This window comes from Falco punctatus, assembly GCF_963210335.1.
Source record: "Falco punctatus genome assembly, chromosome: 10".
NCBI lineage: Eukaryota > Metazoa > Chordata > Aves > Falconiformes > Falconidae > Falco > Falco punctatus.
In genome coordinates, this window is record NC_137590.1 from 37,963,001 (window position 1) to 37,988,429 (window position 25,429).

At 48.4% G+C, this 25,429-nt stretch overlaps 1 protein-coding gene and 1 long non-coding RNA gene across 2 annotated transcripts in view; both read right to left on the reverse strand.

Annotated features, from left to right (window-relative positions):
- Window positions 1-13,813, reverse strand: part of TMEM86A (transmembrane protein 86A) — a 29,188-nt gene extending 15,375 nt beyond the window's left edge. The window contains exon 1 of the mRNA XM_080405823.1: window positions 12,936-13,813. Within this exon, the coding sequence (XP_080261949.1) occupies window positions 12,936-12,956 (21 nt within the window). The 5' untranslated portion in view covers window positions 12,957-13,813. The remainder of the gene's footprint in view (window positions 1-12,935) is intronic.
- The window catches only part of LOC308070998, an 80,223-nt gene that overhangs the window by 42,322 nt on the left and 12,472 nt on the right, over window positions 1-25,429 (reverse strand). The window lies entirely within an intron of this gene.

Below are 25,429 nucleotides of genomic sequence, written 5' to 3' on the forward strand. Positions count from 1 at the left end.
AGTCTGTGATTCTGTGATCTTCAAACGGAACATGGCACTGGCACATGGTAGGTCTCTGGAGGCTCAGAGCTTGGATATCTACCTCCCTACTAGGGATTCATGGGTTGACAGTACCCCTTCTAGTTTTGTGTGTTCTCATTCTGCTCCTGTTCGAAATATTGCTCATTTCCTTGTTGTTGTTGTTCAACAGTGACAGATGACACCATCACACAAGTATTCCAAGCATGTTGTGATTTGTTATTGGTGTAAGACATCTTGAGAGGTTAAGCTAGCCAATGAAGAAATACAGTTAGAGGAAAAGTGGCAGACCTGAAGAAGTAACTCCAGGTAATAAGGACTGACCAAAATAATGCTCTTCTCTCTGCAAGTCCCCTGAATCAGCCTGCACATAAAATGAGTATACAGCCTCTTCCAGACACCAGCTGTATGCCAACCTGCTGCAGGGATATGGCTCATGCCCACTGGGCTGTGAAATGCTGCTTTCCAGGAAAAGCATTTTAAAAAATAACACCCCAGCTATTCCACTGAGCAGCACTTGAGCACAACTGTGCGCACTGGCCAAAAAAGCTGGGCCTTTGTCCTCCATCCATCCCTCCCTGCAGCCTTGCCTGGCCAGGTACCATTTTTATATATCCATAGCTGAACTGTTTCTCCTGGCTTCTGGCATCCTGAATTGCAGATCCTACCTTCGTTCTGTCCTACTGTGACAACAGCTCTTAACCCCAGTTGTGTGCCGATAAATATTCACATAGCTTTGTTGCCATGTATTACGCTGCCACTGCAAGCCCACAGCTCGTGTCTCTCATTCCCCAGAATATGTGGCTCTTTGCAAGGCACTGACAATCCTCCGTGCAATGAGTCACAGAGCGAGCTGCTTCAGCCAGCGGATGGACCACAACTGGGACAAAGTGTATGTATGTGCAACAGGCTCTTACCTACAGAGCAACAGGGAATCAACACAATTCCCCATGAGGCTGAGCCTACAGAAAAAGCCATCTTTGTGCTTAACCAAAATGAGAAGAACATAAGCAGAAGCCTGCGTGTGCACAGATCCTAGCCAGAGGCAGCAGATTTTCCCCTGAATTAAACAACCTTTCAGCTTTTGCTGAACCAAGGAGGAACACAGCAGTGCTGGGCGATTTCTGGCCACAAACCCGCATGAGCTGACTGAAGAGCTGCCATCCTCCCGAGCTTACTTGCACATTCCCACCTTTGCCTAGACAGTGCAGCCCCAAGACTTCTGAATGCATGCACACTGAAACTGATACAACAGAGGGAATTTTTAGGCAAGGGACCAGACGTGTGTGTGATAGGGAGGATTCAGCTGTTTGGTACCCAGATTCACCACTGACATCTTCCCTATCCTGGCTGGACATGGGCCATCACAATGACCAGCTCTGGCATGGACTCTTGCTCGGCCACAGACCCAAGGCCCCAGTGGCCACTTTGGCTGCTCAGCTCTGCATCCCTCCTGGGCAGCTTGCAAAAGTGAGAGAGGAGGAAATCGATGAGACAGATGAGACATAAAGGGGCCATGCAGTCAGCATTTCTTGCTCCATAGGGTTGCTGAAATATCAGGGCTGGCTGGGACAGCCCCAGCTGGTACACTCCAGTGAGGGCGAGGTGAATGCAAAGCACCTCACCTCCAACTCTGCTCTCCTGCAGGAGTAAACAAGCTCCTGGGGAAGAACCGATTCCCCTTTGTTGCCACAAGTTGTTTGTGAATAAAATTCTGAGAAAAAGTGCTTGTTTATGGAGGGTGGGAAGGAGTTACTGAACCAGCCAATCAACCTGCCTGAAATACTGTGTTGGTGCAACATATCTGTACAATTAGTAAGAGGGTTTATGTTTGTGTTGGAGGTGCCACGGGCCAGGCATACCAGGACAGATGGCTCCTAAACAGGCTCCACATGCTGCAGGAAATTCAGGGTAATAAATAAACCCTCCTCCCTTCAAGTGGACGCAAGACTGTAGAAGCTTAATCTAAAATGGACTTGTAAAATTGGTAATAAATCACCCAGAAGATGGTACATGATTTGCCTTTGGGGGAACGTGCGTGCTGATAACCCTGTCTCCATCGTGCCTATGCCATGCAATGAGTTTCACCAGGCCTCTCAGTGTTTTACAGCAGCTGCTGGCACTCCCCAGCACACCTCAGGGCCTCCATTTCCCCAACAAGGGTAATGCAGTGAAACTCAGCTCGTGCTCAGCTGTCCAGCCAGGCCTAGTCGCAAGTGGTCAAAAAATTGTGGTTTTGTCTGACAGGAGAGCCTCTGTCACTCAGCATGAGCCAGAAGGAAAAGGGCTCAGCCTGAACCCTTCCCACCTGCAAAAGGACCATCCTCCCAGCTTGGCTGCATGCAGCAGGAACAGTGTGTCCGCGGCAGCTCTTCCACCCCGAGGGTCTCTTCAAGTCCTCCTGCAAAACTGGGCTAGTTCCTTGGCTTCTCTCATCCCTCCCCCTACCCAACAGCCTCGGTACTCTCTTCCTCCCTCCAGTTAAGCAAAGTAAGCTCCAGCTGCACTTCCCAGCTTTGCTCCACAATAGACTGACACAGAGCTGACAGCTAGAAATCCTCGACTTCTTTTTCTTAAGACCAATGTATGGATATTTGCCAGAAAAATACAATTAAAAATTTGGCACAGGCCCTCAACAGTCCTTGGGTGGTGAATTCAGCTATATTGCTGCACAAGTTCTTGGCATCAGAAAAGTTGCCCTTTGGTGGAGGCATCCGGGAGCAGGCCGTGGATGAGGATTAATCAAACTGGCATCTAACAAGGGCCCCTGTGCAGGGCTGGGCTGCTACACACACAGCTGCACACAGAAATGAGAACCACAACAAAAAATTTCATTTCCAAGCCAAAATCCTGGCTGATTTGCGGTCACATCAACATTCAACCTAATCTCTGGATTAACCATGGTGGGAATGAAAATGTATCAGCACCAAGGTTAAAATCTTCCAGACGAGTGTCTTCCCCACAGATGCAGAAAGGAGGGAAGAAATTTGTAGCAGCAGTTTCCTCGCAGCCACGCGGCAGCAGGGCACATGCCGCCGGCAGCCAGGCAGCGCTTGCCTGCACCAGCCTCTCCCAGGGGAAACCACAGCTCAAGGCCCCACAACACAGCAGAGCGCCTGGGCACAGCAGGGGCACGACACTGCCACCCAGCTGAGCAGCAGCAGGCGACTGTCAAGAACAGGACGTTTTGTACCAAGCCATCTGGGGAGCACGTGAGCGAGGCTCATCGTGTCATGGGAGTGCCAGTGATGCGAGATTGCAGACGTGGCCGTTTGCAAAGGTCTCCTTCCCTGATGTTTGCTCTCCAAGTGTGGCTTCTCCACCACAGACTGTTGTCTGTCCCTCGCCATGGACACTGCCTAAGAGAAGCCTGTGCTACCCCATGCTTTGCCTTAGGCATGCTGCGATCTACCGCCAAACGCCCTGTCTTCTTCTGTGTGGGAGTAAATTTCTGAGGGGGATTGTCTAGGACAGGTTTTAGGAGGAAACTGCACTGAACGCACAATGTATGAAGGACATTTAAATAAATGGCTCAGGAAGGTAAAAGAAGCATTGGACATGCTTTGTGGCCTTCTCCAGAGGACAACAAAATAGCTACAACTGTGAACCCTTGTGCCATGGTCAGGGCAGGACATGAGTGGTAACAGGCAACAGGGGCAGGCAGCCTTCACTTCTGCCCTGCCTGCATTGAGGCAGGAGTAGCCAAACAGCCACTCAAGTAGAAATACCAAGACTGTCTTAGCAAAGCTGCAATACAAATACAACAGCACTCCTGTCTTGTCTTCAGGTGCTTAATGAAGAAATTAAAAAACAACAGGTGCTGAGCAGTCACACTGACCACACTCACAGAGCTGCTGATGAAGCCAGTTTGGCTTAGTAGCCAATGCAACCTGGGAGCTCTCAGACATCACGGCTTCTGCTGCTATACCCACAAGTTAAAAAAAAAAAAAAAAAAAAAAAAGCATCTGCAAACACCTGAGATGTAAAATAGTGTGGGAGGAAGTCACAAATAGGAAACTGGAGTCTCACCTTCAGAAGACTCCTTGCAGGAGGCCTTAGAAATGTGAGAGAACAGTCCCATAACAGCCTAAAGTAGAGGCAGGTGGTTCTGGAGCCAAGGAAATAAGCCCCACCACATCAGAGCACTGCCTGCACCACACGGTGGACCAGGACCCAACTCCTGCTTCTTGCCTTTTAAACCATGACATTGCCCAAAGCTATCTTGAGACACTGGGCCATGAAGTTCCCTCCAGCGGTTAAGGAAGCTAGAGCATCCGTGAAGGTATCTCCTGTACTGAAGAAATCATGTTAGCGTGACTAACTGCGGTCAACGAGCTATGCAGCAGTGTCTCTGGGACCTTCCTCTGCTGTGCAGGACCTACTGCTGTCAGGGCAGGCAGCGGGATACTGCCACACCAGCCAATACCTTACAAAGTCACTGCGGTGTCTGCTTTTGGCTTTCTGGGACTGCAGGGAAGCCTTCAAGATGGCGAAGCCTTTCTTTAGCAGCTGTTAACTCATAAAAATCAACTTACAAACACATTTCACCCTGAACTAAAGACTCAGCTTGGATGTATGTGGGTTTTGCTAGGGCTTGTTTTGTTTGGATTGGTTTTACTTTCTTCCATTACCAAGCATCATCTGTCCTGTCTACTGGACTGGCATAGGACCACAAGCAAGGCTATTTGAAAAACCTTTTCTTAACCTGCGGTAGTAACGATTGACTATGTCCGTAGCAATCCTATAGCTGCCTTCTGAGTACGTTCAGCAATGTACCATTGTCAGTGACCAACAATGTTAAACCAAGAATTCAAATACAGTCCCTGCAAGGCTGTAGGAGCTGTTGTCACAGACTAATGCTTTCAGAGTAGTCCACTGGCTCTCAGAAATGAAAGCAAAAACACAGCATTTGCCTGCCAGCATCTTATCTCAGAGCAAAGATCACTTTTCCCTCCTGGGCTTCCAGATCTTCCTTTCCGCATAGTGGAAAGCAACCCTTTCTGAACATTTCCTTTGCTTTAACACTCACAAAAGAAACCCTTGCAGATGTTTAAAAACCTGAGCCACAACAGGTCTGTCTTTTCATTTTGCTCCTCGGAGCTGCAGTGCTGCCACTGCAAGGGCACGTACCCTTGCTCAGTGAGCAGTCAGGGGAGGCTGCATCCCCTGCTGCTGCCTGGGGTGTCAGGAGGATGCTGTGAAGCCACAGGGAACTTCAGGAGCCAGCCAGCCAGCTAGCCAGCACCCTAAATGCACAGTCAGTAGCTGTCCCAGGCAATTTCTCTCAGGATGGGAAGGGGCAGTTACCTGGCTTGTCACAGTAAAATCCAGATTAAAAATTTCTACTGCTTATGGAAATGTCTCCACAACCCATCCCGGGGACGGTTTCCAGGCTACAAACACACACACTCAGGAGACTTGTCATTATTTATAATCACACTCTTCTGTGAAAGAGAATGCAGATTTCTGTTACCCAGGAAGAAGTGTTAGGTTTTACGTTGCTCAAAGCATTATCTAGGTAGTAGCAGTGAGGGATCTGCATTTAGAGTGTTCTGTCCCCAGGGCTGAAATCGAACTTTTGCCTTCTCCAGCCTTATTTGCAGCCCACAACCCACTGCAGCATTTATGTACTCGTTGGAGGGCCCCAGCCACCCTGTCGTTTGGCTGCAGCAGGGGGGATCCATGGGAGAATGGATGCTGAGGGAAAACAGGCACTTGGCAAAGCTCTGCCCTGCCACATGCTGTTTTGCTGATAGGGACTGGTTATTTGGGAGGCAAGGCAAGCCCTTCCGTCCAGAAGCAACTTCAAGACCTCATCCTACCGACCAGCTATGGGGAATAATGCAGGACTAAATGAAGAGCATTGCAGGCACCAGTGCTGTCACAGCCCTTTATGATAACAGCTAAGGAGCCATTGGGTAGCAGAAAAAGCAGGCAGCATGACAGGCTGTACCAGCCCTACCAGCCATTCCTAAAGACATGCCAAGGGTGAAACCACCTCCGGCACCCAAAAGGCACTTTTGCAGCTCACCTTTCTGGCTCACCCAACAGATTGTGCACACCTGGCAGGTAAGGTTTTTGCAAAAGCAGCAGGAAGGCAGAACTGAGAGAGGTGGCTGCCAGTGGCTGGGAAAGCTAGCAGCTTTACGTAACAGACTTTCACGATATGAATCCTCACAAGGAACTGCAATATGATCAGCAAAATCTGGAAAAAACTAGCAGGGCTGTGCTGGGAAACCCAGGAGGGACAGCTCAGCTTCTCTTGTGCCTAAAGGAAAGCTGAATGAGAAGTTCTATCTGCATATCATGTCCTGCAGGCTGAAAGCTTTGAAATGCTAAGTTTGTGAAGCACTATGAGAATTAGGCGGAAAAATAGCAATGTACCCCAATAAAAATGTGTATTTAGAGAGGGGCCATTCTGGTACCTTACTGAAAAGCAGCAGCTCTCCTCACATTATGGGACCAATATGCTTTATGAGACAGGTGTATATAAGGTCAAAGTATGACAGTGGAGTCAACAGATTTTATTTCCATTATCTATTCTTGTGCCAAGATGCTCTGACCTGGGCAGGTCAGTATGAGACACAAATCACATGACGATAAATTGGACTTTCCCACGCAATCTCAACACTGGTGGAGCGGGCAAGTGCAAACACTACCCTGCGCAAACACTACCCCACATGCTCCCAGGATTCATGCTAAGATATCAAGGGTTTTATTTGCAAAACTCCTGCTCTAATCAGGCTGCGTATACAAATGCAGACCATGCTCACGAATGAGCATGCAGCTGCTTACCAGTGTTATGCCCTTTATATTGAGGGTGCAAGTCCACAGATCCATGGGAGATTAGCCCAGTGGAAACTTCACAATTAAGTGATAAACTTGTCATCACACTTTTATACCAGGGTTCCAGGCAAAAGCCATGAAACTTCCTTAGTTTCTCTTGCAATGGAGCACAAGTCAGCACTGCTATCGATTTATGCCGTAACAAAAACTGAAGGACACAAGCAAAGATGGATATAGTAGCCAAGCTATTGTCTCAGCCAGCACAAGCCTACTTCTGCTGAAGCCATGGGAGACAAAATGGCTCACGTAAGGCTGAGGATCTGCCTGGTGTGTCTAGTACGTGCTGAAAAATGTGAAGCTGGCTTAACATTAAACTTACCCTCAGTCTCAAGCAATGATTCAATCAGAGGCTACTTGCAGCTAGTAGAAATGCACTTATGTTGATACATAATGGGAAATGTAATGCCTGATGCCAACTGGCAGCATCTGTCTCCAAAGCTGGTGTCTGGTGAGGAGCAAAAAAAGAAACCTCACCATGCAAACTTCAATGTTTGTTGTCCCAAGGCCAATTCAGTAACATGGCTAGTCTCATCTCCCCTCAGTCTTGGAAAGTACTTGGCATGTTTAGCAGTAATCTACAGGAATTCGTTTTTTGGGAGAAAGTGTAGCCTGCTGGTAGACAAAAAGACATTTCCATAAGCTCACAGCAAGGTGAATCAAAACAGCCACCATCCTCATGAGCTAGCAGATTTGCAACACAAGAGTCTGCCTGCAACATCAAATTAACACAAGGGACACAAGCTACACTTAGAGAAAAAACACGTTTTTGTGCAGTTCTGGGTCAGAGGCTGTGGTGCGAACCCCTGGACACTCTGCAGGTATCTGAAATCCTTCCCACCCTAGCACACTTCAAATCATCCAGAAAAGCTCTCACCTAGTCCATCTGTCACCTTTCAGCTCTGGTGGCATGTCATCTCCTAGACACAATTTTCTGCTCCATGTCACCTGGATACTTGTTCACCTTCAGCAGTACAAGGAGGGCTGCTCTAGACTGACACACTTGTCATACAGAAACCTGTCATTAGCTTAAAGACTATTTGGATTATGGCAGTTTAAGAATGGATATAGGAAGGGCACAAGTGGGCTAGAAGAAGTAATAACCTTCATTTGGGCATGCTGCAGTAAGCAAAACCTACATCTCCATTGTAATGATGAATCTAATGGGCGTCATGTGACATAAGGGCAGCAGAAAAAATAAGTGCTAATATAATAGCCACTTAGGCCTCTGGGAGGGAATGGAGTTACATAACTGATCTTTTTTCTGTTCAAGAGTTTTTCCACATGCTAGCAGAAGACAGGTTCCAGATGCCATCTTTTTCTAAGAGTCTAATTTCACTGGAGTTATTATTTCCTCAGTATTATGTAGTTACCCACAGAGAAAGATAACTTTGGCTTTTCTGTCACACTCAGTTTATTTTGGAAATAGATGCTTGAACAGGAAAAGAGAACAGAAGAAACGCGTCTGTCCATTCAGAGGAATTGTGTTAAGTACAGGCTTCTGAACTGGACCCATAATCTTAATGCAGAAAGCACACTTTAAACAACAGACGCATGTGACTTGAGTGATATACTTGAGTTAATGAAGTTTTTAATCTACAGCACTGCCTGCAGCAGGAGTCGGCACTAACTGCTTAATGCAACCACATTGGGACTGGGAGGAGCATGAGAGAAGCCCACACTTTCTACTCTCCAATTTCAGTTCGATTTCAACTACCCATATCTAAGCCCATCCTCACACAGCAACAGCTACAGCAAAGAATGTTGATGTCATAGCAAGAATATGCAAGTTCAGTCTGAAAAAATAAATTGTGGCATGTAACACTATGCCTGGGCTCTAGCTGGCATAAATCAGCACAGCCTTTTGCTCAGCAGGACCAAAGCTTTTAGGTTTCTCCCAAAAGGCGTGACTGACAAACATTACTAAGATTCAGCTAAGCTTACCTAAGATAATGATTCCCTCCCTTATTTCATCAAGTTCAGATGCTTAGAAATCTTTTCTATAATTTATTGAAATTTATTTGGGTTTTATACAAATCAATTTTTTCCATAATCATCTATGTGGTATATAAATGCACCTCGTGTCCACAAGCCTCCTGCGTAGTAAAATCCCAGTTTGTGATGTATTTAAGTAATGGGCAAAATTACAATGAAAGCAACAACGTTACTTATAAACAAAGACAAGTAAAATTAACCTCTCTACTGTAAGAGTTACTTCTTATTTAGATGGTTGCTAACACTAATGATTAATGCAGAAATAATACATCCTGTATTTAAGAAGAAAAGGCTGAAATACTTCAAAGTGTGATCTGGCCTTCTGGTTTTGAACAGCAGTGTGACAATTGTGGAGTACACGTTTTATAATAAACCTTTAAAACTATGCTTAGACCTACTGCTGCTACAGTTGCCCATAGCACAGTCTCTAAGCAATGTGATTTACATCAGGTTTCTATACTTGCCTCAATCAGTGTGGCTTGGCCCCTCTTCAGAAATTCAAATGATACTCACCCAATTCTCCAGCCCTATTCAATGTTTGTCACTGGTGAGTACGCTTCCAGATCATATCTTTCAAGGTTTTTGCCCCGTTTTTGTAAGTGACCTTCATACTTCCTCATAGTGACATCCTGCATCTACCCAGGGAGGGGGTCAACAAGGGCTGTTCTCTGAAGGGTTGCTGGCTGCTTCCCACCTAGGGGGGACAGGGCCAAGGGCTCCACTTCCTTAATGCAGCCAGACAACATACTCTTCCCCAACACTGCTGTCTCTGTTTAAAGATGCATATACATCAGAGGACAAAAGGGAAGGGAGGGGGATTAAGGGATGGTTTCGGGGCAAAAATCTGTCCCAAACAGGGAGTTTCACCTCCCTCCCACACACAGGACTGCGCTAGACCCAGTAGAAGTTAGGTATGGAGGGGATGCTGTAGGGATGAGAGCCCATAGTTCATCTTGCTGAAAAAAGACACACCAATATCATCTACAACTGCCCCCCAAAAGAGACCTATTCTCAGCTAATTAACGTATTTTTATTTCCCATGCTCTGCTTTCCTCAAGGTGCTGTGAAGCCCTACACTAAGTTTAGCCCTATCTTTAGGGGGAAAAAAAGGTCCTTTTGAGCAAGGAGCATTATGCAAACGCCAGAATGACTGTGCATCTCCAGGCTCATGTCCTGCACGCTTGTGGCCCTTGCAATCATGCTGCCTCCTGCGCAGAAAGGTTCTTAGGGCAAGGACTGTCTCCCACAAGCTCACACTAAAAACTGCTTAACCAATGGAGGGGGATGGGACAGGGATGACAAGGGGAGGGTGGACCATGACAAAACAGAACAAAAATCACTAACGAGGCTGCCTCAGAAAGGACTTGTATTAAGATGGGACCAGTGACGACTGAACAAGAAGGGAATTAAACCTCACATACCCTGAAGTAAATGCACCATTTATTAATACAGCTGTCCAACTGCAGGCTCTCAGCCCACACTGCTTTGTGCAGAAAAAACAGCTCTTGATCAGAGCAGTATCAAGAATAACAGTTTTTAAGAAGGATGCTCCTGCTTGCCTAGCAGAGTAAGCAGTGAAAGCTTCCCTTCAAGGTGACTTCCAACCACAGTGAGCATTGCCCCCCAGCTGGAACAGGTTCGGCAGACAAACTCATCTTCTCTGCCACAGCCCAGCACCACGCAAGTCTAGACTCTGGCATCAGCAGGACCGCAGAGCTTCATCCCAGCTGAGGACCTGGTGTAATATGTTAAAAGGTATTTTGGCCCCAGACTTGTTTATTTGTGGGCATGCTGCCCCCTCAGCACATCTGAATTGTGTGGCACCAGAGACAACAGGTTGGCTAGCTCTGCACAGTGCCGCGGGTTCTCCCTGCACATGGGGCAGACATGCCAGCCCCCCGCCAGGCCACAATCCACAACTGGCAGCCAGCACAAACAAGCAGTCCTATAGCTGCAGTCTCTCCCTAGCTTCCTCTCCACCGTCCACACCTCCTTGCGTGGTTTCTTCCAGCTATCAGTTGTACAGCAGACCTGGAGCTCAGGGTTTCTGACTCTTTCTTACAAAACTGTCTTGAAGTAGAGGAGGAGGCACACAACCTGCTTTCCTGTATAAGTAGTTGGGACTATGCTGCAGTTGTGTACAAAGGCCATTGCTTTGAAAATGGGAAGCAAAATCATGTCGCTCTCAGCTGTGCTCTTCCAGGGTCTTCCCCATTGAGGCGGATGTGGCAGTGTACCAACAGAGGACAGATACTGTAGACAAATTCCTCTGGCTAATTTGATGATGCCTCAGATGCTGCCTCCATGGAGAGTGTCCCCATCATGTGTCACAGCAGCAATAGCCACGCTGGCTCTGAACATCTGGCTTGTCTATGCAGCAAAAGGCAGTGTGGTAAGAGATAAGGGCTGGGCCCCATGGGTAGCACGTAGCTGAGGCCAGATCAATTGCCCACTGCTGTTCCCTTCAGCAAGTGACTTACCAGAGGGAGCCCCCGGGCCATACAACCAGCCTGCTTCTTGCCCCCTGCCCCAGCTGGCACCTGTGCAAGGGCCACACAGCATTCCCCTTCCAGGCAGGGCACACTGCTGTATGACACCCTTCCCACTGCCCTGCGCAGCCTGCAGCACAGCCGCTGCCGGAGCAGTACAGTGCACTCCTCTGGAGGAACAGCAATGTGAAAACCCACTGAAGGCGATGTGCAAAGAACTCCTCCTTAACAGACTGAAGGCTTGCAGGTTTTTTTTTATGAGCTCTTTGGAGGACCAGACGCCCTCTCCTCCCACCTCTACAGCTGTGGTAAACAGCTGCAGCACTGGTCACAGCTCTCGGTCACCTCGTCCCTCCAGCTCTCTGCAGCTTCACACCTGTGTTAACTTGCCTTTGGAGAAGCAAAGAGTCGGTACATCAGGGAGGAAGCCAGAGCAGTGCTTTGTTATGTGTCAAAAGGGCAAGCGAAGAAGGCAGGGTGTTTTGGGGTTTTTTTTTGGTTTGGTTGTTTTTTTGTTTGTTTTTTTTTTTTTTTTTTTTTTTTTTTTGGGGGGGGGGGGCGGGGCGGGAAGTGTGTGTGTCATTTTCATTCCCAAGTTCCCTTCCTAAAGTGTAATTTCTCATGTAGGTAAAGCCTTCTGTCCTGAACTATGTAGACCCCTCCCAACACATACTCATGCTGGATTTGTGAGTTAAGAACGGGGAAGTCACCAGGTTTACACGTGCGGGAGGGGATGCAGCGAACTGGCTACTAACCAAAATATTTCAAAAGGGGACGGGGACGGACCCGGCGGGAAGCACGGTGCCAGCACTCCCCAGGGGCTGCAGCGGAGCACCCGGGGCACCACCGCGAGCCGCTCCCGCGACGCGCGTGCCTGCTGGGGCACCGGACAGGCCCCTGGCTCCGGCGGGGTACACCCCAGCAGCACCCCTAACGCGCAGCGCCGCCGCCGCTCTGCCCGGCGGGCGCCCTGCCTTCTGTCGACGCTGAAGCGCAGCCCCGTCTCCCTGCAGGGCCGGGCCAGGTACCGCCGCCGGGAGCCCCAGCGGCCCGGCTGTGCCGCACGCTCACCGACACCCCGGCCGGGCGGCGGGGACCGCAAGACCGCCCGGGGGCCCATGACCGTCCCCGCAGCAGGTAGGGGACGCGGACCTCGGCGCCGGGAGCGCCGAGCAAGCCGCTGAGGGGCCGGCGGGGGTCGCCCGGCGCAGCAAGGTCCGCCCGGCCGGGCGGGCGACGCAAGCCGCAGCCAACGCCGCTGCCCGGGCGGTGAAGCCGCCTCCGGTGGGGCTGGGGGTGCGCGGGGCCGGCGCAGCTGCGCGCAGCCGAGGGGCACAGGCAGGGGCTGCGGCGCCGGGGACGTACACAGGCACGCGGGGCGGAGGGTCGCGGTCAACGGTCGCTGCTTCGCGCCCCGGGAGCGCGCGGCCAGCGGCGAGAGGCGGCGGCTGAGCAGCCACCGGCCCCGGGGACCGGGTAGGGGGCAGCGGCGCGGCGGGGGGAGGCACCGTCTGGGAGAGCGCCACTGCCAGCGGCCGTGGGAGGGGGCGCGGGTCCCGCTCCCCCTGCCCGCCGCGCGGCGAGACTTACCACGGTGACAGGGGACACCATGACGGCGGCGGCTGTTGTTGGCGGCGGCGGCAGCAGCTGTTGTTGTTGTTGTTGTTGTTGGCTGCGGCTGCTGCTGAGCCGTGCCGCCGTGCCGCTGCCCTACCGGCCGGCCTGCCTGCCGGGGCGGCTTTTTTAGGCAGCAGTGACGTCACCGGCGAGGGGGCCCCCGCGGCAAATGCACTGCGGGGAGTGAGGGGGATGGCCCCGCCCCGGGGGGTGGGCAGGCAGGCAGGGTGGTCGGTCGGTCGGTCGGTCGGTCGGTCAGTCAGTCAGGCGGAGACGTGGCCCGCTCGGGCCCTGGCGGCACTGTCCCCCTCCCGGCGGGGGCGGCCGACTGCGATCTGCGGGGTCCGGGGGGAAGCGCGGGGCCGCGCCGGTCCTTGTGAGCCGCTGCTGCAGCGCGCTGCTGGGCCCGGGGGTGGCGCGGGGGCTTCCTCCGGCGCAGCCCGTGTCGGAGCGGGGCCGTTGCGCTCCGGTGCGGCGGTAGCGGGGCTCGCTGCTCCGGCCGCTCGAGAAAAGCGCCGGCCCGTTTACCTCAAGGGCCTGCCAGCCTGTCCAGGGGTGCCGGCAGCCCGGCCTGCCGCCCGCTCGCCGGCTACCGGCCAGCCCCGCCCCGGCGGGGGCGAGGGGCCGGGCCGCGTCCTTCGCCGCGGTGCCGGCGGGCCCTGGCAGGGGTGAGGGGCAGCGCGCCCGCCCCGCCCGGCCCCCTCACACACGTGCCTCTCGAGCAGCCCCCCGCGCCCTGCCGCCCTGGCTCCCCCTCGGCTCCTCGCCACCCCCTACCTCCCCCCCTCTCCAGGGCCGTCCCGGCTCGCAGCTGCCCCCGTAACGCTTCCCACTGCCCCCGCCCCGGGTCCCGCGGCCCCCGCCGGGCCGCTGCTGGCCCCGCCCCCCGCGGCCCCGGGCCCCCGCCAGCACCGGGTCGCACCGCCCGCCTCTCCAGAGCCGTCCTCCCGCCGAGGCCGTCCGGAGGCTGCAGAGGCGTTAGCGCTGGCACAGGGACGGGGCGAGGGACCTCTAATGTGGGGCACTAGAGAGTGGGACGCAGCAGCTTTGGCGTGTTGATGTGACCCTGGAGCTACCTTCGCTCTGTTCTTACTTGGGATTTAATTTTTAAGGATGCAGGAAGCCACTTGATCTTGCTCAAAAGTTTCACTTCATAACAAAACAAACAGGTATTTAAATAGGTGATTAAGTAATCTGCTATTTGCAGCCTGAGCAAAAGTCATGTTCAGTATTTATCGTATCACGGGAAAATTTTCTTTTATAAAGTAAATAAAAAAATCTTGGCAATTCTTCTGCAGCCTTTGTGCGATAAATTAGTATCGTGTTTCCGAGGACGAAATGTATACCAACAGCAAGCAGTCCCAAGATGCTACACAGGCAACCCGGTTTAGATCAGCAGAGATGCGTGTGTGAATAGGGCAGCGTCTGGCCCATCACTGTGCAATGGGACTGGGGCGGTCGCCACGACCTCTTTTGGTCGCTTGTCAACCTGAGGGGGATTTCTACCCGAAAAAAAAGAAACTGCAAATCTGCACTATCAGACCAGAGAGGCATTGCAGTGAAATCTGTGACAAGTAAGCCTCAGTCAGATCAAAGCAAACTGTTCTCTGCACAACAAAGACCTGTGTGGCCACAGCCAAGGGACTGAGTGCTGTTCTTCCTATTTCAGTTAAAACAGTTCATAGGGCAGTAACATTTTTATTAAGCAAGGAGAGAAGGATAAGCTTTCCCTTTTTTGGTGGGAGCTAGGTGAACCAGAGAATGGGAAGAAATTTCACAGCTCTTGACAAGGAAGGCTTTCCCCTGATGAAATCAAGGAGGACAATCCCTAGCAGAAGCAGCACAAGGAAACAGAGATATGCAGATGTCCAAGGATGCAGTTAATTTGATACCCTACAGGAATCTGGGGAGGACCAATGAGCTCTCAGAACCTGGCTCCCTAATTGCTTTTGAAAATCCTTCTGGGAGCTTGGTTATGCCTTGGCATTTAAATACCTCAAAGAAAAATCTGCTCCTTGGTCCTTAGCCTAACTCTTTGCTTATCCTGGCCTTTATTTAAGTGATGAGCCAGGCAGCACACTGGGTAGGGGAATGTTTGCATTTGGGTATTGTCTCCAATACTCCGAAGGCGGGAGATGATATCAGGATGGATGCGGCTTTGCGTTCATTCTTTTTTTTCTGATGACATACCTGTCTTCAGCGGTAACCAGCTGAAGCTTCGCCTGGTCTCGCAAGTGAGGTATGTCTCTGTGTCATCGATACATTCGGAACATGTTAACACTTCAGGGTGGGTTTTCAATGCTGCATTATTAGCTCAAAGAAACCTATCAGACAATTGGCCTGGAAGAGGGCATGGTAGTTATTAGAGCTGTAGTAACCTGACCTTGTTTGTTTCAGGTTTTCAAAAGTGACCAGTGGCTTTCAGTGAACGGTCTGGGTACCTTAAATACCTATTTTTCAGAAAGCATTTTCAGAAATTCCGCTCTGTTCTCTTTTACAGCAGCCCACCATAATTTGCAGTATCCAAAGTCACTGATCACCTCTTGTCTGTGGGCAACAGAGATATTCTGATTTACTCTAAAATCAGTCTGAGTCACAAATGAGTTCAGATAAAGTTTTTTACCACTGTGTTTATTTAAAGCCAATCACTGGTTCCATTTCCCAGAGGAAAACACTGCCAGCAATGTCAGTAAGCAATATATTGATTTTAAATCAGCAAGACTGCCATTGATCTTAGTAGCTATTTATTGCACATGTTCCCAGCAGCCACTTTCTAATGGAATTTTAACAATTCAGTAGGGTCACTTGAAGGTCTCAAGGAAGCAAGGGAAAAATTAATCTCTTGCAGGAAACACCTCCCTAAGACAGTACCTTCACTCTCAGTTGTAAGACAGAGTGGTGTACTTCTTGAGTTTTGGTGAATTCTAATGGTTAATTTTCAAGAAATACATAGTTTTTATTTTATTCAACTTGTCCTGGCAATATATACACAGTTTCATCTCTGTCTTCTTATATATCCGAGCTGCTGATGGTGGGAGGCTGGGCATATGCAAAGCAAATATGCCTAGCCTCTTGGCTTCTTCTGAGGCTCTGCAGCCATTTGCTGCTGTCAGCTTCAGGACAGAGGAACGCTTAGTCTGGCGCAGTACATCTACCCTTACATTAGAAACGCCATTATAAGAACTAGTCGAGATATGCCTCTCTTTCTGCTTTATTTCCTCTAGAACAAGGTGTTTTTCATTTGAGTTAAATGTTGCACCAGAAGGGACAATTTTTTGTTTGGGTACACCATTTCCAATGGTTTAACAGGAAACAACACACAAAACATTCTTCTCTGACAAAAACTACATTTGTTACCAATCTTGCTCCATTTTCTCGCATCTGAGCTCAGCTCTAAAGTGTCGCACAGGTATGTGGGCAAAGATGGGTGGAGTAGGAAGTGAATAATTGTAAAGTATTTAAGAAAAATGCTAGTTTATCATAAAACTGAAAGGGATAGTGCTTGATTAGGGGCTGGAGGAGGTGGCCAATGTATGCTCTGAGTTGGGCTGGTGCCCTGCCTTTGGAGCCAGAAGAGCTTTGGCCAGCTCCATGCCACCACTGCTTTCTGTTTTGAAGTTGCTGCAAGTGCAGTGGTGCCTGTGAGGACCATTGTGTCCCTGTGCCCCTCAGGCAGGTGTCCTTGTCCCTATCTGGTTGGCTGGGTTTGCTGAAAATGCACAACAAACGGCACCACAGGCCACAGAGACCCTCACTGATGTCTGTGGCCTCAGGTATGCCTGAGGGAAGATGTTAAGTGCCAGACCTATTGAAACGGTTCCTGAGATTTCTGCAGATAGCACAACTGAACTTTTCTCTACCTCTTATGCATGCATAATGCTCATAACCTAAAAGCTATAAGTGACATAAGCACTTGACAGGTACCTGTAATTGTAGCCAAGACTTGACTTGCAAGAGTTTTGTGGTTGTATTTATTTGCCTACTACAGACTGCAACATAATCCAGTGGATAACAAAGGACAGGGGCAAACAAGCACCTTGAATAAGTGGTGGCTTCCATCACTTGCAAACCTCTACTGCCTGGCATTGAGCTGAACCTGGCAGGTGTTCTGAGCCGCTCTGGCACGCTTCTTACATGTTACTGCAAGGACCAGAAGAATGATATGATTGTGTGAGGTTTCCTAGGTCCTTTTGGGAGGTCTGGATTATATGCTGGGTGGAGGTACCCTATATGACAGGTAGCAAGAGGGCAGGTGGGAGGCAGCGCATTCTAGTAAATGAGAATTAAATGGGACCTGGGATTTCAGCCAGGCTCCTTTGCTGACTTGCTGGATGATGATGATTATGTTTTTTATTTTTCATACCAGTCTGCATCAGTAAACAATGATTGACAGCTGTCATCAAATCTGGCTTTTCCCTTACAGCTAAATCCAACTGGAGCATGCTCCTTTTTTGGAAATCTATCATTTTACCTGCTATTGAGAAAGCTGTAGTGCCATGGGGTAGTACAGCCCACAGGCAGCTAAAAGTGTGGCTGATGGGCAGGGTAGGCATCTGAAACAGAGCCCTGCTGTGAATGCAGCAGGGGCTGGAGGCAGGCTGCTCTGGAGCTGGCTGCACTGCTGAATTTCTGGCTAATACCCGGCCAGGGCTTTCTGGACCTTCACAATGGTGCCACAGTTCCCCATCACCATGGAAACCGGTTTTTGAAAAGGCACTAGTTTAAAAAAGTGATCTGAAACCAAAACTTGTGCTTTGTCTTTGTCCCTGGCTCTGGGGTTCCCCTGGGAACACGGGAAGGCTCCTGGGAGTCTGGCCTGCCTCCCCAAAACCCAAACGCAAGTTCCCCTTCATGAGAGAGCCACAGCTGAATCAGCAGCTGATTTTTCCACAGATATAGGCAGAAACCACGAGAGCAGTCAAGTCAGCAGGAAAGACCCCCAGAATAGCTTGAGAGGAACCAAAACCAGTGGGTTTGTCCTGCCTGTCCCTCCTGCCATTACCTGGCCCACCAGGTAGGTCATAAAATTGTGTACAGCTCAGACAGGTTCATCTGAGAGTGTTAAAAGACTTCAGGAGACATTTCTTTAAATTGCTTTGTTCTCTACAGCCTTGTCAAGGCTTAGATGGGGAGCAAGCACTGCTGTGCAGTTACTGAAGGAACAGGGTAACAGTATGGGGGGGGGTTCCCCTATGTATGTGCTCAGCGTTCCCAGCTGCTGGGCCTTTCACAGTCTAATTCAAACACAGCAGGGACAAGGGTAACCAAAAGGCTTTTACTTTCCATGTGTGGGCTATAAAAAGGTCCTTATTGAAAATGGCTTTGTCTTGGAGCCTGCGGGTCAGACCTAGATGTGTTCAGCCATGCCAGCTGTGAGAGAAAAATAAACAAACGGGATTTTAAGGGCTCTCACTGCAAAAATCACACAAGACACTTGCATGTGGGTGCCGGTCCCAGGCTAGACCTGGTAGCATAGCCCTCATTTTAATGGTCAGTACAGTCATTGCCCAACATTAAAGAATCATGCCTGAATCTTGACACTAACACTGTCACCTGGGAATCACAAAGCACGGACAATGTGTATTTTCAGCTCAGGAGGCATCACTGGAACATAAAAGCCCTTTGCAGAAGTTCTGTGAGGGCAGGAGCTTCTCCCCCTGCCATCCCTGCTCCCTTCCTTGATTTCATCATGGTGCCCATGTAACATTCTGTGGTGCTCTGCTGAATTAAAAAGAAAAAACTGAGGGCTGGAGAAGTTCAGGAGGGGGTAACAAGCAGCCTGAGGTGCAAAAGGGAGGGACGCAAACTTTGCACTAGAGGAAATTCTCACTTAACTACCTTTCTGGGCTGAGTTAAAGAAGCCTTACACAGGGCATACCCCACTTGCAGCCCTTACAGACACCTAATTAGCAGGTGCCAGGGTCCAGGATGTGAGTCAGTGTAATTCATTTCCACATACAATTGGCAGAAGGAAGTGAAGACTGCCCTAGGGGAGACCCAGAAAGCCAAGTAATTACGAAGAGCTGGAAAGACAAGGCATAGTGTTTCCTTCTCTCTCTGAAATTTCAGCACCCAAACCCCACTCGCTTGCTGTGTTCTGAAACAATAAATTCATGTTTAAGACAAAAAATGGAGGAGCAGAAATGCTACAGCCCCATACAGTACTGATTCAGTAAAAACAGCAGAACTAAGCAGCTGGGCTTGCTTTTTCCAGCAGACTTAATGCTCCATTACCATGTGGCCATGCTGGATGGCTTGGACCTCTCAAGCCTTTTCACTATCCCTTCCCACTTGCTGTGTGTCCGCAGCTCTGCAAAGAACCTGCAAGAAGCCCAGGGAGAACCACAAGTGAGTCCACGTGGGGAGGTGCTGTTGCAAGGAGGTGCCTGCTCACGTGCAGAATTATGGTGCGGACCCTGCTCTGGAGCACAGGGGTTATTCCCAGCCCAAATGCCAGAGGCTGCCCTTGGTCCAAGGCCAACACACCATCTCCAGGGCAGGTGGCAACCTGTATGATGTGGTCAGGGACTGCTGCAGAGGACAAAGTCAGTGGTGGGAAGGGCTTTCTGAGCCCCAGGTGCCCCCAGGAACCCTTGGACCAAAGGCATGAGCCAGCAGCTAACAGCCCGTGTCAGGTAGCCTTTGCAGGCCCCTTCCACTCACATTTATTTTTTGGTCTGTTTTGCTTTCTGTCCTTTAGGATTTTCTCTTTTCCTGGGCATGGTGTCAGGCCCGGGGCACTTTGCCAGCAGTGCAGTTCAGCATTGCTGGTCATGCCATGCCTCAGCCTGGGAACTTCTGCTCCCAGTGTGGTTGCTCCAGTCTCTTCTAGCCAGAACTGCATGGTGGCAAGCTAATGCAGACATGCACCCAGGCAGGCATCCGTGGTGATGCTCGTTGCTCATTCTAATCAGAAGTACATTTGGAAAAGAGAAGTGAGGCAGGATCCGTGTCTGGCCTCTTTCAGAAACTACCAGTGTGCCAACCTATCGGGAGAGTAGCTGAGGATAGCTACTGGCATTGCACTCTTACCTGGCACAGCACTTTTTTGTCTATGAATGTCCTAGATGCTGCAGTATACAGACTTGGGAGGGGCTCCTTTTTCAGCCATACTGCCCTCATACTTCACCTCTTTTAAGTTGCTAAGCTGGAAGGCTTGAACTTGGGCCAGTGTTTCTTTACCATAAATATCTGTGATAGCAGCCTCAAAGGCAATGGTTTTCCCCTTGCCACCCTGAGTGGCTTTTGTTAACATTTAGTATGTTACCAAGCCATTAGACTTCAAAGTAGCATTTGTGGTTCCCACATCTGCACAGGAAGGGCAAATGCTTCAGAGGTCATGAGTCTCCTGATGGGAAGGGAAGATGCCAGTGCCAGTCCTTTCCACCTGGTGCACCAAGGCTTTCCCACAGCTGCCAAGAGCAGAGAGTGAAGGCAAGAGGAGACTTTAGGTTAAATAGCAGTGCAGAAGCACCCAGCTGGCACAAGGAGCTGCTAGGCTGCCTCTGGACCTGCCTCATGCTCCTGGGGCAGCAGGTGGAGGAAGGACAGCAAGCTTGCATTTGCCTCTATCAAGGCTCTGTCCCAGGAATGTGAGGATGTGAAGCAATTCAATCATTACTTTTTGTTCTTGCAAGTATGGAAATATTTTAAGCTCATTTGGGACTTTTTTCAGCTCCTCCAGAGGTATACCTTAAAAATGCCGAAGCTTTAGACATTTGTCTGTGGACGAAATACATAGGAATATTAGCAATATGATCAGCAGTAGGCAATGCTGACGTTAACTGATGCCTTTGGAAAACAGTTTCAGGCCCTGAGAAACATAAAAATCTGGTTACTGGTGGTTCTTGGGGCAGTTGTCTCTGACTGCCTTACCAGAAGATTGTTTTTTAACAAACACTTTTCATTTTAGGAAAGAATACAACAGTTGTACCTTGGTCACTGGACCATAGCCAATGTGTAATCTCCGTTGCCATTTTGCTTGTCCTGTGCCTCACCTTCTGCAACACTAAAACAGTGTTTTTATTAGAATTTTTATTTAGGTTATTGAAGATTTTTAGCTAAATAAGAAAAAATATTTTACAGAAGAAAATCTGGATGGTGCCTACAAATTCCTGTCCCTATTACTAAGCAGCTATAGAAGGCAAGTAATTTAAAAATCCCTATTTTGGCAGCCAAGAGTTTAGGGAGCATTTAGGAACTGCAGTCTAAGACAATTATTCAGAACTATCAGTGTTAGACTGCACTCCAAAGTCACTCTTATTGATCAAGTAAATAATGTGTCCTTGCAGTTATAATCTTCTGCATTTTTGCTAAGCACAGAGCTAAGCTGGCTTTCTCCTACTCTTTCATCCTTAGGGCAAGCAGAACATAATAATGCAAATAGATGATAATGAAGATCAGCATACCCTTTAGGAGAAGTCCACAGTGCTTCTCTGCACTATTATCAGTACTGTCATATCAGATAAATAGTTTAAAATTTTTCCTGTTTGGCACAGGAGAAGGTCTGTTTGTCACCAGAGTTCATGTAGCCTCTAAGGCAGGGTCAGCAAGTGGCCAAAGAACAGTGGACAATAAATCCAGTATAAATAGCTGAATCTAGATTTAGATCAAAAGGCAAATTGCAAACATTTGAGAAGCTTAAAGAAGATATTTGAAACTTATCTTTATTGCTAACAATAGGGCTTAATTTTTTTTTAAAGTGTTTCTAGTTTTTAAAACTTCTGGATGGATAATGTTCATTTGTTTTCCTGACGTGGAAACAGACAGAAGATGACAACATGGGTTTTCTGTGAAGTAAATGTGCTGAGATCAGCTCATATGTCTGTCCAGAACTGCTGACTTCAGTACTGCTAAGTGCCTGCTTTTCATTTCATGATCTCATGTGTGTTTCGTGCTGCTGCTGTGAAAAAAATACAGCTTTTTTAGCAGTTAAGGCTAACTTTGTAATGAGATCATGATATACTTTCCAGAAGGGTTGATGCACTAACACTAATGTTTTTCCTGTGAGTAATTAATAGGGACAAGGATCTGGTTCAACCTGAGCTGGAATTTTTGTTTTCACCTCAGTCACAGATGGCTGCTTTCTAGCAGGACCATAAAAACTGGGCAGCAAAAGTCCCTTCTGCTCAAGCCTCTTCTCCAAGGCTGGATATTGCAGTGCACCTGATAATGCTGAGAAGTGGAATCGCAAAACTATCAGGAAACTTTGAGCCCTGTGAGGTGTGTATGCAATGCAGAGCCTTGTTATTAGAGAAACATGGGAAAGACCTACTATTTGCTGACTGTGGCAGAGTCCACAACTGCTGCTATCCAAGCAAACAGCACTGGGGTTGTCAGAAACACCCAAGGGTGAGCCCTTCCTTTTGGACGAATGTTCTGCCTCTTCTTAACATCACCAGACAAGGAAATTATCAGAAAGTGTTGCACTGGTACAGGTACACATATTGCTGCGCCTCAACAGAATGAGAGGTATAGCTGGGAGAGGGACAAACACTGAACTCGTGCTGACATTATCTGGATTTAAGTCTCAGTTCTGCTGCAACTGATGAACTGCACCTGTTCATCTCTCACTGTCTCTTGCTGGTGCACGAGTGAGGCACAATGCAAATCAGAACAACGCAAACCTCTGCTGTGTTTGGCATTTCAAAGTACTGTTGTAATAAACATAGTTTTACATTCCAGTGTTGTTCTGGGAAGAGTTTTGCATCAGTATCATGAATTTGTGGAAGCCAGCTCTAATAACAGTAGAAACACACAGTAACACAGGTGTACTTCAAGTCCTTGGCCCATGCCTATTAAAGCATTTATAGTAGGTCTCATCTGCAGCCTATTCAAGTTAATGAGAGTCTGTGCATTCACCTCCATGGGCTCCAGATCAAGCCCAATAAAATGAATCACAGAAACAATTTGCAGGAAAGAAAAAGAAAGCATAGTACTGGAGGATGCAAAAAAGAATAGTGGCAACAACGCTTCATCACTCAGAATTGCTTAAAGGCTTTTTTAATTAAATGATCAAAAGTGTTGATGTAATTATTGTGAATATGATGACAGAAAAATGAGATTTTGTATATAAAAATTATTAGATTAGACCACTGCACACTGACTTTTGAATAACTGAATATAATTGACTTTATAGCAATAAACTGACCTAAAGAACGACCGACCTGTTAATAAGAATAAGGTTGTAAGTGAAGTCGTAAAGATGGGACAGCCTTGCTAGATAGGGTGCAGGCTACAGGCACTAATTTCACTGCTCTGGTCTAATGCAGTGGCATCAGAAGATACAGCATTTGGCAGCAGTATTAGTTAGCAATATGTTCCTTCCCAGCTCCTGGGGTGCTCCATTTCCCCCTTGCTCCTGTCTGCCCTCATGGCAGCCTGGATCTTGGTACAGCCTTTCCATGAATCACACAGGGAAATGGAGCCCACTTTCAAACATGCACACGCACAGAGAAGCAAACATATTTTGCTGGGTTATTTTTTAACCCAAATCACTCTCCACCCACCTCGATCTGGCTCAGAGCATGGGCTTTCAAGTGCTGGAAGCAGTGCCAGGATAGCACAAGGTGAGGAGAAACAGGATGGCTGGCAGGGGCATGGGGCAGGGACTGGTGGGCAGCCCTGAGGCACCAGCCATCCGTCAGCATTTCAAGTCAGGTTCTTCTTTGCTGTGGGTTCCACAAAGCTTTTACGTGATATAAAGCTCACCAGAAATACCCATTCTTTGGTTTCTCTTTGTTTGTTTCTTTTAATGCGATTGGTGGTGGTGGTTTTACAGCAACCATTTGCTTAAAAAAAAATTAACCTTGTAGGAATTGATGGCGTGTTGATTACTCATTCACTGAAATTCAGGAGTTTGAATATAAAGTCTCCTCGTGCTCCCATTCCTAGCATGTCATTATTCCAATTAGGAGAGTGTTCAAGATATTTAAATAATTTCCCATTCAGCTACATGTATGAGACAATGCATTCACTCAATACAATAATGCAATTGTGCTTTTCCTCTGAGATGGCAGAAGGGGGTTGTCGGAGCCACTTTGAGAAACAGTAACTGAAAAGCAAAGGAAGGCGTTGGATTGGGCATGCGGAAACATAAAATCAAATAGCAGACGTGTGAAAAAGCCCCTATACATCCACAGACAGCAGAAAGCAAATCTAATAAAGCAACCTGTCTGAGATGAGAAACCACATCGCTCCACCAACTAGAGAAATATGTCATTTTGGGTTGACTCTCTTCCAAACTGGCCGAGAAAACAGAGCATGAGCAGACACTGATGCTCTTCTGACTTTCACTGAGGCAAATCAGGAGCAACTATGCTCAAGCAGCTCATTTCAGCACAGATAGACTAACATAAAAATTATTTATGTGAAAAAAGGTTCAGGCCCAAAAGAATAGGTGCAAAATCTGGCAGTTCTTGCACCTTGTAATAGCCATAATGTTTTTGTGATGCTGACCTAAAAAAACACAGAGTCCCAGCGACGGTTATGCACAGCAAGGACACTGGGACATCTACTATACAGGCAAAAGTCAACAGCAAAGGAGATCTATGTTTAACCAAAGAGAACAAAAAGACATTTTTACAGTTGTTTATGTTTATTTGTTCTATAAATATGGAGACAGGATTCCTTTTTGGCCAGTCTGTGGATCCAATTACTTTGTTCTTCAGTTTCATTTTTGCAACTCTAAGTTCAGAGGTGATTTAGGGTTGCAATACACAGTGACCACAGATGCTAAAAACAGACCACAATAATGTAATACAGACAACAGTGTTTAACTGCCACGTTGCCTTCTACCTCAGCTCTTTTATGTCCCTATACTTAGGGAGATTCATGTATTTGGAGGCATGTAAACCTGTTGCGGTTATGAATTACCATGTCCAGAGTAACATGGGGAAGAGACAGGAAGAAAAGAGCATGTCCAAGAGGCATGCCAAGCTGCTGAATAGACACGTGGCTGAACACTGTTCTGTCCCATAGGGATGGGTGGCGAAATGCCTTCCCTTGGGAAAGCTGGGCTTTCAGCCTTTTCAGTGTTGCATGGCATTGATTTCAACCGTGAACAGCTATTAAAATAGCAGCCTCTAAAATCAAGACAGAAATGAAAGAAAAGGGTGTGATGGGAATCAGAACAATGCAATTTTGATGGGTTTTTTTCTTGCAAAGTCGCAAGCCTAGAAATACATCTTACAAAACAGAGTAAAAATAGCAGACTGTGGCCATTTTTATCCTTACAATTTTCAAATAATCAGATATAAAACAGCTCTGAAGAAGAGCTATTAACTCAGTGATGGTGGGGGTGACTCCCCTAAGCTATGGAGCCCAGGGCTCTGTTATACATGGCTTGGCCCAGCCGGCTGGGCAGGGGAAGCTCCAGGTGAGGTGCAATGGGCACCCCAAGCAGAGGGCAGTGCATCGGTGCCCTGGGAGCAGCTCTGGGAGTAGCCCAGGACCTTTCCAGCTCAGCT